At 42.8% G+C, this 16,578-nt stretch overlaps 1 protein-coding gene across 12 annotated transcripts in view; it reads right to left on the bottom strand.

Moving 5' to 3' along the window:
• Positions 1–16,578, bottom strand: part of MTCL1 (microtubule crosslinking factor 1) — a 103,798-nt gene that overhangs the window by 40,534 nt on the left and 46,686 nt on the right. For 5 of the 12 annotated variants that reach the window (XM_027650774.1, XM_027650769.1, XM_027650765.1 and 2 more), the window contains 4 exons: positions 9,636–9,695; positions 7,493–7,567; positions 2,338–3,663; positions 1,235–1,390 (listed from right to left, as the gene is read on the bottom strand). In XM_027650774.1, coding sequence (XP_027506575.1) covers positions 1,235–1,390; positions 2,338–3,663; positions 7,493–7,567; positions 9,636–9,695 — 1,617 coding nt within the window. The remainder of the gene's footprint in view (positions 1–1,234; positions 1,391–2,337; positions 3,664–7,492; positions 7,568–9,635; positions 9,696–16,578) is intronic. The other 7 variants (XM_027650776.1, XM_027650775.1, XM_027650777.1 and 4 more) reach the window with 2 other exon arrangements.

The following is a 16,578-nucleotide window of genomic DNA, read 5'->3' as shown; positions in this document are numbered from 1 at the left end:
TTGATTTCTTATTGCAAAGGGATCCATGCTGAATCCACCCATTTTACCACTGAGGAAGAATGACTTTACCTTTCACTGAGAGACTTACAGTGTTGTGGGTTTATAAAATATCCTTCCTGAGGTCATTATTACCGTGAAAAGTGAAAACTTAGAAGAGAAGCTGCTGAGAAAATTCATTATACTAATACTACCAAAACTCTGGGCTGTCAGGATACTTTAGACCAAACCAAACAAAACCAGCAAAGAATTACCTGTGTTAAGATGAAGGGTCCCTCTCCATTTGATATTCAATACAGCATTGTTCTGCTTGGCTACCAGCTGCCCTGGCAGCTACCCCTTTTAGTTCTTGCTTTTGCTTACTCACATACCCAGCTATCCCAGGCAGCAGTCCCCTTTTCCCAGACTCATTTAGGAGTTTCAGATATATTAAGTCTTCTGCACATGTCTCTAGAATTAAAAATATATTTAAACTCATCCTTCAGTAGAAGCTACTCTAACCATCACAGTTTCAAGGTGGTTTTGGCTTCCCAGTGGCCAGCAGAAAAGTTTTTCAATGCTCAAAGCCTGGTTTTACGGAGACAGATTAGAACTTGTTTTCTTCATGACCAATTGCAGTGTCTGGACAACCTATGTTCATGAGAAAGCAGCTAAGGAGACGTTTACTGAGGCACACATGGCCTCTGCATGATGAAGATTCAAATAAAAACTGACAGATGTTTTTGACAAATGGAAAAGAACTCAGCAACTCAAACAATGGAGAATATGCTTTAAATAAGCTTTTTTGGAAGCTGTAGGGTGCTGGGTTCCCTGTTGAGAATCACCATGCACACCAGCATCAAACCCTCTCTTGTGCAGACTACTGCCAAGCAAAATGCAAAGTAGTCTCTATCTGTAGACTTTCCAGATTTAAAATATCCACCAAGGTGAAACCTGGAAGCATGATCTAACATCAGGGATTACAACTTCTGGAGATCTTTCATTTCTATACTCAATTGGAGCTGGTCCCTGAACTGTACTTTTACCCTTAGCAAAGCTACTGGGAACAGGGTGATGAATTCAAATTCAGGACCAATTTGCTTCTCTGCAACTGCAAAGGGCAAACAAGATCAACCACAAATTTCACAACAGGGGTGCTGAGTTTGGTCCAATTTACTCCCCCAACCCCTGGTTTCTGTTACTCATCTCCTGGCTAAGGCAGCAGGAGGCAGTGAGTAAGAAGGGCTGCTTTGCTGACCTCTAGACTGAAACAGCCCTTGTCTCCTGGCCTGTAGAGTTTAATGTCTCCATCAGCTCTGCGGTGTGGGTCGGTGGTGGCTCGCTGGTGGTGAATCTCTTGCTCCTCTCCACGATCTTGTCTGAGCTGCCACTCCATCTGATCCCTCAGTTTGGACTGTTAGGTGCATGGGCGGTTTATAACAAAAAAACAAAAGGACAGGAGGGAATAAAGAAAACAAAAATGGGTAAGGTAGACGACTGGAAAACTACAAGACAAAGAAAAGCGTGAACAGAAAAAACAACTTAAATACAGTGGCATAAGAGAGTGAAGAGAACAAAACCAAAATGAGGATGAGCAAAATGATGGGCTGAAACATCTGAAAAGCAAAAAAGAGAAAGAGAGGAAAAAAGAATGCAAACACTGGTTATGAGGCGCATGCAATGAGGATGCATGAGTCAAACCAACAGCAAGCATACAAGTCATGAAGGATATGGGACACAAGGCTCTTCCTTCCTTACTTGTGCTGTGCAGAAAAGCCATATCCAGTGTGGCAGTTGTGGCAGTTTAGACATGCGCCCATGGGCAACGCTTTAGGCAAGGCAGTCCTTCGCTGGCTACAGAGCTTCTCACCCGCTGCTCGGTTAGGGGAGTGAGCTGTAAGCAGGCTTTTCAAAACACATCACTTAGAAAACTGCATTTGGATGGGTTCTTTTGGCAAGGCTTTTGAGAACATGCCTGACCCTTTTACAAGAAAGCATAATAAAGACCTCCTCACATTTCTTAGCAAGGCTTCTAATTCACATTCTTCAGAATTTTTTTTTTTTAATTAATCTCTTCTTTCATGGGGCAACACTTGTTATAGACAAAAACAAGACAGATCTCTCTAACACCAGTGGATTAGCTTTTTTGCCATGAGGAACCGCCTCTGAATCAAAGAAGTTGTGCAAATAAATAAAAGAAAAAAAAACCTATAAAGTGTTTGTTTAACATTACACACTTCAATACATTGCGGGTCTGAAATCATAACAAAGCAGCTGTGAGGAAAATTAGCTCTAGGGTAGCAATGCCAGAAAGAAAGAGAACAATAAAACAGAAAGAAGGCAAATAAGAGGCTGACCTACCTGGAAGTCAGTGATTAATTCCTTCCCCAGGTTACCAATGGGAGAGTCTCGGGACATGGATGTCATTGTAGATAGAAAACTAGAAGATTCTGTGAGATGGGGAAGAGGGGAGAGGTCCTCCATCTGCTCCTTAAGGCCCTCTCCAATGTGATCAACCTTCTCCAGGAAGGTCTGCAGCTCCTTCCGGAAAGCTTTCATCCTGGTGTTGACGGTGTCTAGAAGCTCTGGCTCATGCTTATCTTCTCCCTTTTCCTCACCACTTCTGAAATCCTGCTCGGTGGATGGGCTGCTGGTTATGTGCACTTTTGCATCATAAATCAAGCTGTCTGTGTCGGTGATAAGGCGGTCCACTGTCCTTTCAAGCCGCTCAGCCTCACGTTTGATGTTAATTAAAGACTCGGTGTCCTCTTTCACTCTCATGAGCTCAGTGGAGCACAGGTCACTGATTTCTGATGGCTTCCCACTCCCAAAACCTGATGTCTTCTCATAAACTTCTTCAGAGTCACTCTCACCCCCAATGGGCCCCTCTCTCTTTGGCTGCGGTGGACGACCATCTTCGCTGTCACTCTCTTTTTTCCCAGCATCGCTGTCAGCATCACTATCCCTGGGGCTGGAAGTGCGCAGGCCCAGGTGAGAGGCAAGATCATAGCGCTGGACATTGGACATCAGGACCCTGTTCTCATACTGGAGCTTCATCACTTTCCCACTCAGCTCATTGATTTGTGACCTGGCTGACTTCAGCTCTTCTTGCAAGGTCCCACCGCACTTGGATGCTGCATCATCCAACCAGCCTGGCTCCTGGCCTGGCTCAAACTTGAATTTGTTCAGCTCATTCGTTAGCTGCTTGTTGTGATCCTCAATTTCGGAGATCGACCGCCTCAGCAGCTCTGCTTCCTCTTCCACGAACTGCAGGTGCCTGCGCAGCTCCGTGGCCGACTCCACGGAGTCGCCATAGGGCGAGGTAGGAATGCTTGAAATGTGGTCCCTGCTGAGACACTCTTTTTCATACTGGCACCTCATATCCTCCATCTCAGCTTTAATCCCCCTGTTCTCCACTTCCAGTTCCACTATTTTTCTGCCCAGTATGTTGGCTTCCTCCTCCACCAGCTTCAGACGAAGTTTCAGCTCAGCCTCCCTGGTGCTGGGTGGGCCCCCGGCCTCCCCGGTAGGCAGGGGACTGTCCACGTCTCCATAGATGGACTTGTACTTCTGGAGCTCCTGCTCCAGTTCGTCCTTCTCCCTCCCCAGTCTGGCCATCTTCTTACGCATCAGTGCAGCCTCCTCTTTGGCAAACTGGAGCTGGCACTTCAAATCAGCACTGTCCTCCTGCCAAGAAAATCATCCCCCACCCCAAGATTATATTATAATAGAAGCAAAATCAGCAGCTTATTTTCCAAAATCTCTACCTCCCCATCCTCTGTACTGTATCTGTTAGGTAGCAAACAATACACAGAGAGAGCTGAGCACACCACACAGTGGACACATTTCATGGCTTCGTCTTGGTTAAATTGGCAAAGCAACTTGACCAGAGTTAAAGAGGGAGAAAAAAAAAAGTGTGCCTGTGCAGGTGTTCAGTGATGCAAGAGTGCCAGCGCAATGTTTTTTCTCAAATACTGATCAAATTTTGTGGAAAATAATGACTCAAATGAAAAGGCTCCATGATTTGTTGGCACTTTTTGTTACATTTATGCTTGATGGCACACTTATTCCCCTTTAGCATCATGAAACAATGACTACACAGATGAATTTGCTCATCATAATCCAAAATTTTGGATTCCTTCAGACAGAAAGCACAAAAAAGGGTGTGCTAAACTGCATGGCTGCCTTGTAAAGTGAAGACTTTAATTACTATGATCTCATAATGCTGTGAAATAGACGGAGTTCCTAACTAATTTTCCAAATAGGAAGCAACTGTTGTCTCTGCTGCTGTTATTATTAGGATGGAGAAGATTGTGATCTCTGTTTCTGGTATGGACAACTGTTCACAAGGGAGATTGGTGAAAACACGTGAGAAAGGAAAGATAAATTCATTAAACTGTGTTTACATCCAAATACATCCCATGTGAAAACCTGCATTTTTCAGGAACTACCAGGGTATGAAAAGGTTTTGTTTTATTTGTGTGTGTTGGGCATTTTAAAGCACTGCATCTCAACTCAAATGAAAACTCTAGTGTGTATTGTGCTGAAATAAGAGACGAGGTTAAGTAATTTCTAAGCCGATAAACAATTTCTTTGCATGAATCACTTTCATGAATTGTCATGGAGATACAGGCACTTGGCCTCGAAAGAGACACATTTATCAGCATTAGCAGTATAATGGAAGGCAGCCCTTGAAAGATGATCTCTTGAGACGGTAGATTTTATCATTGTTGGTAGGCCATGTGGACATATGTGCAATTTTCTATGGAAACTTCATTTTAATCCCCGGAGCACTGTTATCTTTCACAAGTACCATTTTGTTATAATTCCTAATAATGGAAACCAAATCCAGAAGAAAACATCACTGACTTTAATTGTTCACCCAGATCAGGCTAATGAAAAAAACCAAAAGATTACAAAACTGATTACGGCTCAGCAATCTGAGGAAATTATTTAATTTCTATAGCACACATCCTAGCACATTGGTGACAGTGTTTTCTATGTTACCTAGATCAATTTCATCCCTTTCTATTTTTATATATACTAATTATGTCTTAATTTCAGCTATTAATAGCTAATAAGAAAAGTAATTGGTTGTATACTTCTGAACTCAGTCAGCTTTCTTATTGATGTTGCTTGCTGCAGGTTGGGACTTAAAAAAACCTGAATAGTAAAAAAGTAACTTACATGTTAATAACATATTAGAGGTAAAAAATAGTCAAAGTTTCTGTTAACACTTGGTTTTCAGTGATAACCAAGAATCAAACATAACTGCAATCAGCTTAAGGGTTGACTGACTAAAATTCTGGTTATCATGTTTCTGGCACCAGAAATAAGAGTTTTGTATGAATTCAATCAAGGTACACATGATCGGTTAGAAGCAGAGCCTCTAAAAGATGGGCTTTCTATCTTCTCTATTGTCTCCTTGCATACACATTCCTCTTTTTTTCACACATATATTTGCAAATTGCTTTTCTCTTTATAACTCAAAAGTGCAAATTAAGTATCAGATTAAAACCCGGCAAAATTCCATGCAGCCTCCACTGGAGTCACTCTGAATTTTGGTTGCTCTGGCTGAATAAGGCTGTATGATTAAAGCACCATCTTCGGTCAGGGCCGTACAACACATTACTTCTGTCTCTTCTACCATGGAGAATTAGTTTTTCCCCACAGCTGTAGGTTTTGCTTTTAGGGAAATACAAAGATCACAAGGAAAGTTACAGCCAGACCAGTGCTGCACATCAGAGCTCACAGATGGGGTGATTACTCCTGGTTATTTATTTATGCTTATAGCTAATTGGACATTTTTCTTATTCTGTCTTTGTAATCCAGCATTCTTTCCCCCCCCCCCGCTTCTTGTCTGCCTTTGGGTTCAATGCCCAGCCCTGAGTGGCACTAGCCAGTGCCTTGCACCTCCCCAGCTGCAGGCAGCTGAAGCGATGTCTGAGGGAAAGGCAGCCTGCTCGCATCCCTCTGCCCTGCCCGGGAACACCAGGGGCCAGCTCCTACCCAGGGATCAGAAGGAGCTCCAGCCAGACACCCACTGTCTTTCAAACAGTATAAATAACAGTCATTGTGTCACACTTGTGACAACACAGTCAGCATTTTGAAGCTTTTGAAGAAAAGGAAAAGGCTTCAATGAGTTTAGGGTCAGGGCCCCAATGTTTTTCCTCGGCATCACTGCATGACTCAATGCATTTGTGGAGTTAGCATGTTATTATAGCAGGACAAAGCTACTGTTAACTTCTTTAACAGCATTACTTTATTGCAAGGTTTTGTCTTAGCAAATTCTTTTTCTTGGGGGGGAGGGGGAATAAAAGGATCAAATTTGTAAGTTTTGTTTTTTGCAAGTGCTGAAAGAAACAAGTTTTTTCTTTAAGCAAATACAAGCCTCACACAAAACAACAGAGCTGACGAATGTTAATCTCGCCTACTAAATATGGATCCCATCTGGAAAGGTGAGAAAGCTCTAGATCTTCCCCACTTCCCTGCCAGGGAACATGACTATTGAAAATCCCATTCCCTGGACAGCTTTTTTCCAAAAAGAAAGAATGGTTAGGAGAGATTTATCAGCCAGATCTAAGCATGCCAGAAGGGTAGGACTCCAACCTTCATGCATCTGTCCCTCAGAAACTTTGTGTACAGAAATATCAGCGATTTCTTGATCAGTTGAAACCAAGTAGAAACAGTGAGAGGGTGAGACACCCACACAGACAAGCAGAGTTTTGACATATAAGGCAAACTAAGGAGAGGCCAAATTACCAATATTAAGAACAGTTCATGAAACAAGTTCATAATAGTTCATAAGATAAGTTATATCATGGATGAAAAGAAAGGGAAAAAAATAAAAAAAAAATAGCCTTTCCATCTTTTTGGAGAAACTAGAGGCTTAAATCCCAGAGGCTGAATCTGGACTGTGGCCTCCTGACCTTATTAAACATCCAGTATGCAGATGCTTTCCTAAAAGGTGTACATAGGACAAATCATATAAAAAGAAAAGAAGGAACAGTAGTGTAAAAACGTTCCATCAGTCATGGTGCTCATCACAGACTTTAAGAGATCATTAAGGATAAATGGGAGTTAATGATTACTGATAGTGATTATTTGCATGCAAATGCACCATGGCTCTGCATGGCCCTTCAGAAGAATGTTAATGGGAAAAAAAAGCAGAAAGAAAAAACCAAGATCCCTCCCTACAGAGTCTACAGTCTAATTTAGACAAATGTAGAATGTAGAGATAAAGAAATGAAACTTACAGGAAATAAATTAACTTCATTATGCAATGTAAATGATGGGATGAGAATGAAGAGCTGATCAAAAATTCCTCAATATGATATTTCTTTTCTGCCAAGAAGACACAAAGCTAGAAAGAGGCCAATGCCATCTCCTCTACCACCACCACCAGCTCAAGGGAACTGCCAGGCAGAAGATGGGAAAGCAGTTTTGGGGTTGCAAATCTGACAACAGGGCAGTATGACCAGCACCCAAGCATCTGGCTGAGTGCCAGCACTCCTACCTTGCGCTGGAGAACCACTTTTCTTTGTGTTTTGCCTGGTGCCTGGTATTTTCCAAGAGGCTCCGTTTTGCAATTCTGCTGAATAAAAACTTTTTTCTTCAATACTGCTAGAGGTGAGTAAGTGCTACCATGAGTTCTGTTTTTACACGACTTCAAGACTATCAGTCTCGTGTATTATTTACTTGATGCACCCTGCAGTGGGTGCAATGTTCCAGCTAATTTTCATGATGCGTTCTCAGTAAGTAAAAACACCAGTCTTGCCATATTCTATACATATCTGTAAGCATGTGGATGCACAGAATCTAAGTTTGTGGTTGCTTCTCACTCACAAAACATATAATGGGTATTTGAAATAACTCTATGTATTTAGGATGGTTGTCCCTCAAGAGCAGCATTTTGATCCTTCTGGGCTATATCTGCACCAACCTTTTTGGGCCATGCCACAGCACCCAGCGGTTGTTTGACCAGGTTGGGTACTTGCTGTGGTGCACTCTGATCTCCACCAGAATACATCTCTGAATGGATACCTGGGTTTGAAGAAGGCTCTAGGTGACACCCTAGAGTTGGGAGATAGCTAGGACATGTACCTGTAGGCTGGCCCATGTCAGTATATAAGATTGTTCTCAGTCTTTCCTACCCTAAAGAATTGGTGAAGATAACTGAGTGGCCACCTTGCAGAGTGCTGATGCAACGGTTTTCATTTCCAAGCCCAAATCCTTTCCTTGCATGAGTTACTATGTGTGTGTGTACAGCATAAAAGTTTTTCTCCCTGTGTGGCTTCTGGGATCACTTCCCCACATTGCAAGTGGTGCAGAGCTCACCCTTTGTTACTCAGTTAATTTTGTGAAGTCCTTTTTAAGGCTTCCCAAGGCAAACTACAACTACTCTTAATGTCTGGACTTGGGCAGAGGAAACAAACACAAGAATCCATTCCCTTTGCACAGCAATGTATTTCCAGGAATGAGGAAAGGAAAGACAGTGCTGCCCACAAACCCCAGTGGACACAATTGTGCCTTCACATAGCTTCATCTGTAATCTGTATGTGTGCAGACACGTGTATATATTTCATTCATGTATTTTACAGACTTGAAGAAAAAATAAACTCTCTGACCTGACTGATGACTTAAATAATTCCCCATAGCAGGCACTGTAGGAAGAAAGCCCAGTGCCCCATTTTAAGGTCTGATTAAGCCATGTTTGTATCATCTTGGCAGGGACACTCAGTCTGCCATGTCCCAGGAAAGCAGGCTGAAGCCTCTCGGCCACCACAATCCCCTGCTCTGTTCACTCAGCTTCCTGTCCTACGCCTTCAAGTTCAATGTATTGTAGTTACTCATTATGGTTATTATTTTAAATCAATAGATTTTAAGGCTAGACAACCCATAGGTCTTGGCTGCATACACTAATCCTGCCAAGGGGGCAGCAGGGGAAGTGCATCCTTTCTCTAATGAAGGCACGATGTCACTCTTGGCTCCTTTCCCAGAGAGGTGAAATACTATCCCCGTCTCTGGCTATAAACAGTAACTGTATGGGTGCTGGGAAAAGCTTTAACTCCTATGGTCAGCATAAAAAGCAGAGGAAGCCGGGCAGACCGCTTTCCTGAGAAGGATCAACCTACGTGATTCCAATAAAACCAGTGTCCAAAGGGAGATCGAGTGGGTAGCTTAGGCTCTGTGTTGTACCTCAGATCAGGGAGCACAAGTTCATGTTCTGCTCCCCTGACACCAGAGAGATCAGACTCTGGGCTGCGACACGAGAGCTTGTGAGGTGTCGTTGCAGTGTGCGAACTGCATTCCCTGCCAAGACACTCATTAGCACAAAATCTTTGGCACTGTGTATAAATTTAGTTAGTCCCTAAGCTGTGATCCAATTACTTTGTGAGGAAAGGTGATTTTCTCTTCTTGTAGAAAACCTGCAGCCTGAATCTATGGATACAAGCACAATGAGCCCAAGAAACTGCACAGTTTAGAGACCACACTTGTGTCCTAAATTGCTTCTACGTTATCTCTGGGAGGTCTCAGTAGATTAAGGTCTAATTGCACTCTAGTTATTATGCCTGATGGCCCTGTCAAAACTTATAAAAAGAAATTTTGAGTTTTAGCATGTGATTTTGCTCAAAGGTGCATGTTCATGAAAACCATACCTGGGTAAATGTCTTTTTTTCTTTGTGGATTTCTCTGCTGCCTCTTCTCTTCAGGGAACTCTGCAACAGAAGCAATGCTGAGTTATTGATAAGCTAAACACAAAGCCTGCAAGTTTGGCAGGGCTCACCACTATACAATTAATTTAGGAGAAAGAAATAATATTCTCCTGAGCAGCTGGGGATTTCATTTTTCATAGTAATTGTTTAAAAAACCAAGATGATCAGGTCCTTGTCAGTGAATTTTTCAATGTACAAAATTTCCCACCAAAACAAGGAATAAAATTAGTTAAAACTTCACAGAGCGAGGACACTCCCTACCTCTCGCTTTTCTTCTATGGACCACCCCAGGTTTTGGCAAAACTTCCTTTTTGCATGGGGCAATGATTCATGTTTGATTAATCAGGGGCAGAAGTCCAAGAATCTTACTCACAGTGGATGTGAAACACATTGTGGAAACCTCAGAGGAAAGCAACCCCCTCCCAAAAAATAGGCAAAGATATTCATGTTTAAGCTATGTGGTGTAACATAATTTGTTAATCTGTGCTAGCAAATATACTGAGGAGCCCAGATAAAGACCAGGTAACTCTCTGGGTATTTCTGAGTTGACTTTATAAATCAGATTTGATTGGCTTTGCAAATCTTTATATCCCTTTGTAAGCAAGTTTTTTAAGACATGGAAATTATGTCATCACCACTGCTTCATTTTCAGAAACTTCTCAGCACCCAAATGGAAAAGTATGGTTTTCCTGAGAAGTGAGAGGTGGAGCACCATCAGCACATTGTCAGTGTTTGCACTGACTTGTGTCTCAGGCCCCATGTTCAAACCAGTGTGAGGTGGGTCTGTCTAGAAAAGGCAGAAATTTGACACTTTCCAGGTTGAGGTATCAGAAGGGATCGATAGGTATTTGGCAAAAATTTAGCCCAGTGGGCTATATCCCAGTCTCTGTAACCCACACTAACCCAATACTGCAAAACATGAGCCCAGTGAATAGGAAGGGAAAGGAGGGAGAGGCATCCTGTTAATTAGCTAAGCCCAGTCTCGTGCCCAATCATCAGATGACAGAAAACACGATGTGAGCTCGGAGACCAGCACACCCCCCCATGCAAATCCTAACCAAAAGCTTTCCCTGGCTTTGTGGTTTCTAACTGTTAAGCTATGCAGCTACTGTGCATTATAATTATTGCACACAAAGACAAATCTCTCCTTCTGCTCTTGTTATACATAGTTAAGTTTTTAAAATCCATTCATACACAGCACCATATGCCCAAAACATACTACAGTTTATTTTTGCTAATCTGTTCTCTGCTTTAATCCAGTGATTTCCTGTAACTAATGAAGCTGAGTAAGAGAAATGTCTTATTCTGGATACTAAAACAGTTTAATAAAAAAAGACTTTGAACACTAAAATCATCATATGAGAACCTGTTACACAATCTTAGCCAGGATAAACAGTTACTGTTTTCTCTTTTTTTTTCTTGATTTTTCTTTTTTTTTTTTTTAACGTGGTGTTATTCTGAAAGCAGATGTGTAACTGAAAGCAATTACTAGTCAGCAGCATCATGCCCTGGCATGCAAGATGCATGGCTATGGCTGAAGAGATATGGGGCATAGCCCTGATCCTCACACTCACTTCTTTTTCATGTGACTTCAAACAAGAGCAGTTTGAGAGAAACGAGGTTGTTTGGATACTGCATTTAATTTGTAAGCTCTTAGAGTCAGGGATGAGGCTACCAATATCTGTAGATAACTCCATGCACAATGGTAGCAAACAGCTACTAATCCCGCTAGAAGTGAAAAACCTTGTGCGAAATGCTAAAAACCTCTTGCTGTTAGGTATAGGCAAAAGACTACACTTAGACACAGCCAGTTGTAGAAGCTAGGGGATGCATACACATGGGTTGTAGTATGCAAGAGAAAGTAATAAAGCCTTTACTGTGTTGTACAGGATAAATAAGGGGAATTAAAATTTAGGTAGAGAAATAGGCAGGTAGTGATCTGGCTTTGGAAACTGTAAGCTCTACTCCTCACTGAAATAATGCATTTCACAGATCCAGACTAACAAGTCCGTAACATAGTGCACTAGATGAGGCCTTGCTTTAAGCATTTTCACACTGTCCCATTTGGATTTCCGTAAGAACAACCTTGTGATCAGTGCTCAAGTGGGAGATTGCTTTATATTTCCACAAGGCAGAGACTCAACCTTAGGCTGAGTCTGTTCTCAGTGTGAGAAAAAGAATGCTATAAGAAAAAGAATGGACTATTTACCTCTGGGAGTTACAGTGGATTACAGGGAGAAACTTCCCTCCCATGTGTCAGTGGAGGGCTAGAAACACAAGCATGGCAACAAGAGACTGCCTGGCCCAAACCCCCTAACCCAACACAAAAGCAAGGCATGATCTCCATTTCACCACAGTGGGACCAGGCTGCATGTGTATATGCAACAGCAACCAACACAGCTGCTATTTTAGCTGGACTAAGGGCAGAGGCTGCTGCTGCAAAAAGAAGTAGGTGGAACACACTTCAAGCTTAAATTATTTAAAATGTAAAATGGTCCAATAAATGATCATTTCTCTTTGATGTACAGGAGATTGGCATCAGAAGCTGATATAAATTAATGCTAGAAGGAACATTTCTACACTACTTTTTATACTCAAGAGACCAACCAGGGTTTGCCATCCACCAAAAAGTGTTTCAGTGACGGTTAAGCAAGATTTTTTTAGTCCTTTGGTTAAAACAGTTTCTTAGGGAAGTGGTCATTTGCCAGACATTTTCTACCTCTACCTCTTGGCTACCAAGGAGAGCTAATATCCGAGGGCCCAGTGTTTTAAAAGTTAAACTTCCCAAAAGATTATTGGATGTAGCAACTACAGTATTAACAACAGGAAAACTGCAATTATTTTCACTTTCCCTAGGAGCCTAGCATGGACAGGAAGAGGGGTTTTGTACCTTTTTGTGAATTCCATTTTTAACAGGTCAAAGAAGAGTCCTGTGAACTGAGCAGTGAAAGCAAGACTACCCACTCCATCAAGCAGAAGTCAACGCACTGGAATTAGAGGTTAAGCGAAACATGGAAATAAAGTCTGAGTTAAGAGCAATCCTACATGTAAACACATGATAGGCCCCAAGTTTTCATGTTGAAGCAAGCGTTGAGTAGGATGAGAACTGAGTTCTGAACAGGTGTCACTAGAGAAGGACTTGGAAAATGAGGGAACCAAGAGGCCCTAAGAGATGCCAACCTGTCGCTTTATTCACTGCTGCTGAGAGGAGCAAGTAATTTCGGGCACAGTCTGGCACCTGCAGGCAAGCGTGGGCTTGCTGTCAGATGCACATCAAAGTGAATCTGCAAAATCAAGTAGTCAGTCACTGAAGTGACAACGTCTGCAACTTAAAAACAGAGAGGCTGGCTTGGAAAGTCCAGCCCTGAAGGCAATTTCTATCACTGTGACGTGTGAGGAATTATGCACAAGCATCACTGGGGCTTATGAGCTGTATAAATAATGTTCCGTGCCAATGATGGCTTGCTACCGATTGCTTTGAAATGGATAATCGCAATTTTCATTTGCATTCATTAGAAAATACGGCCTGTGAGGGATCTGACATATTTAAAAAAAAAAAATGCACAAGTGACCAAATCCAGCAGCAGGTAAAGTGGACTGCTTGCAGATTACCAATAACTGCAAGGCTAATGGCTTTAGAACTGCCCCCTGGCTTTTCACAATAAGAGCCAAATTCTTGCTAGCTGTTGAGCCCTCTCATGTTCAAGAATGAACAAAACATCCAGAGAGACGTAATCTCTGTCCCACAGAATGTGACTCATTGGGAGATCTTGCCAATGGACCAATTCTTTCATAGTAGTTACTCTCCAAGAAACACCAGTGATTTAAATGAAGGTAATTCTGCTTGGCATCTATGTGAATCGGAAGAAAACCAGATCCTCTTGTTAACAGATGGTTAGAAGGTGGATTTATCCCCAAGTGATGTAAACTAGTGTTTGTTAACTGCACCAGTAATCACTGCTCAGGAACGCTTCACTGCAAGTGTTTCCCAGGCACTGTGCAGGACTGCCTAAGAAGATTATAGCAGGGGATGCAAAAAGCTAGGAATCTCCGTGTTCCTTCTCCAATAAGCTCCCTCCACACAAATGCAGCCCTGCTGGTCACCACAGGGAGTTTCCCTCTCAATTTCTTGCAGCTTGGACTTGCCAGACCATAATATTGAGGGGGTGCATGATTCCCCTTCATCTTACTGCTTCAGACTATCCTTGCTTGTCCAGTCTGGTAGATAAAAAAAAAAACCACTTTGTGCAGAGCTCTGGCACTCTTAAATCACTGATGAATAAACGCTTCTCAGAAAAGAACCCTGAAAGAACTTGACCAGCACCTGTTTCTTTTAGGAGGGGCAGATTTCAGCTATCACACTGCAGCTGTTCGGTACTGTTACCTGCCCACTTGGTGAAAAGGAAGCATTTCCCATTTCTGTTGCAACATATCTTTTTTAGGTAGGACAGGGTGGCTTCCCATTCTTTCTTAAGGCCTGAAGTGCTTCTAAATCTCAGGTATTCAAATGAAGTTTTGCTTTGCTGCCATTCCATGCATCTCTATTACAATGGCTGTGCAGTGAAAGTATGGTGCCCACTTTTTTTTTGTGAGCTCTTGTATGTATCTATGGGATGGTTAACAGAACTGGAAAATACAATGACATTCTAATTGCTTTTCAATTGCTGTAGGCCGTTGAAAAAGATATCTCACCAAGCCCTGATAAAGCTGGGCTTGACGCAAGTGATCTATATCTCCATTCATTCCCATGTGTGTTTCATTTACCTGAAACCCCTAAATACTGTGATATTTATCATTCACATGACCTAGCAAAGCAAGCTATGTTTGAAATATCATAAGCATTACAGTTCAGGATAAAAGCTATCCCTTGAGTAAAAAAGCAGCAAAGCACACTAGCTTTCATCACCAGCTTAAATTTTCCTAACACTGCATTACTCTATTGTGCTAAGCTTATGAATAGGGGCTTTGGAGGAGCCTCTTTCTCTTGCCTCTAACTACGAATACACCACACTGTTTTGTCTCCCGTGGCTTCATAATGCCCTTCACATGTGGACTGATATCACTGTCGTGATATTAGCTGGCTTGTTGTTTACAAATAATGTGGTGTGACAGGTCTGCGACCGTGCTGCTGGGAGGGAAGCAGCAGGGTTGCACCTGCTGGCTGAAGCCCTGGAAGGTTAGACAGCAGCTCTCAGGAGGGTAGGAGACAGCTGGGCTGGCTCTGTGTTCAGCTCACTGCACACCATTTCACTCAATATTTGGTCAGTGGAGTCTGACAAGGGGACCTGAAACCAATATAATAATTCTTATTAATATAATAATTACTTAGTAATAATTAGGAAAGGATATAGCCCAGTGATGTAATAATTGTTATCAATATAATAAATTAAATACTACAACAGAGAGATGAAATCATAACCACTAATACGTGTATCACTGTTTTATAGAATTCTGCCCACTTTTCTTAATGACTTCTTAAGTTCATTAAAACATATTTTAAAAGTCCCTGCCCCATTTTGTTAAGACATAAAATACCCAAATTACATCGCATTTGTCACAATACATAAAGAAAATGATAATACCCTGAGATTAGACTTTCCTTTTTTGAGGGGGTCCTATTTCAGGTGAAGAAAACCAGAAAAACACAAGGTAGATCGTTGCAGACAACACTGCTTCTTCCCCTCCTGCTACACTAGTGCTGAGACACTGATGTGCCAGGAGCAAACACATCCCTCCAAGCTCATCACTTGTCCATTTGTGCAGGTATTAAATGTGAGTTTCACACACTGTGGCCGTTCCTTAACCCCACACCACAGCACCTCTGCCCAGGCACCACCTTGCTTCCAGCCACTGCCACCATATCCCTCACAATCCTGCCAGGCAGGAGAGGTAGCCATGCTGAACACAGCAAGGGAGTGCTGCCAGGCCTCTGCTGCTCCATCTCCCACCCTATTACGCCTGTAATGCCCATGGTAACTGTGGCTGGGACCAGCCGCCCCCTCCTCCCTACCAGTGCAGGAGGCAGGAGCAGCACCCTAAATTCCCCTACATCAGCTAGCCACAGTCATCAAGCACCAGCCCCCTCCTGCTCCCTGTAAACGGGCTGGGAGCCACGTCAGCCTCCATCCCTTTGGGAAAGAGCCTGTTGAAGAGTAGGGCTTAATCCGAGTGGTATGTGCTGCACTGACACCACCAGAGCCCTCTAATTACCTCGTTAGTGTCATATCGTAGCAGACAGCCTGTGAAAAATGTACTGTGTACACACAGAAGCAGACTTGCCCTGAAACAGTTTACCAACTGGAATAGTCCTCATCCTGGGCCACAAAACCCTACGGAATGATACATGCCTGGTGCTCATACCACAGGCAACACTTCAGCACACCGAGAGGGAAATAAGTGTTCCTCTCTGAGAGGGCAAGAGTCCAGCACTGCAGCCAGCAGTGCTGGCTGAAGCTCTCTTTGCCACCTCTCTGGGCAAAACATGGGTTGCAAAACTCCCTGAGAAGACGAAACAACTCGTACAACCTTTTTAAATCTGTATTTTTTCTATTGTTATGACTCTTACTGTAGCACCCTGGGCAAACCAGACAACTGCTAGAAAAAGCAGCCCCCAACATACCTGTCCTGCCATCCACCATCTACCTTGCACTGTTTGGTATCATCTGCATCACCCAATGCTAAAACTGGCTTAAAATAGAGGTCAACTGCCCTTCCCTTCTCTTCTCCATGAAAATACTCTCTAAAACCCAGCCTTTTCTGAGAGACTGCAGCAAACACACTGCTGTCATGTCACAGGCCTCTCAGTTGGGGAGCAGCCAGCTAAGGTTGGCTTTATGGAATGGGACTGCAGGCCAGGCAGTGCTCAGAGAGGGGACTGGGAGTTTGC

The sequence above is a fragment of the Corapipo altera genome, unplaced genomic scaffold (assembly GCF_003945725.1).
Source record: "Corapipo altera isolate COAL_440 unplaced genomic scaffold, ASM394572v1 24, whole genome shotgun sequence".
NCBI classification, from domain to species: Eukaryota; Metazoa; Chordata; class Aves; order Passeriformes; family Pipridae; genus Corapipo; species Corapipo altera.
Note: the sequence above shows the minus strand (reverse complement) of the source record. Positions and strands in the feature narration are given on the sequence as shown.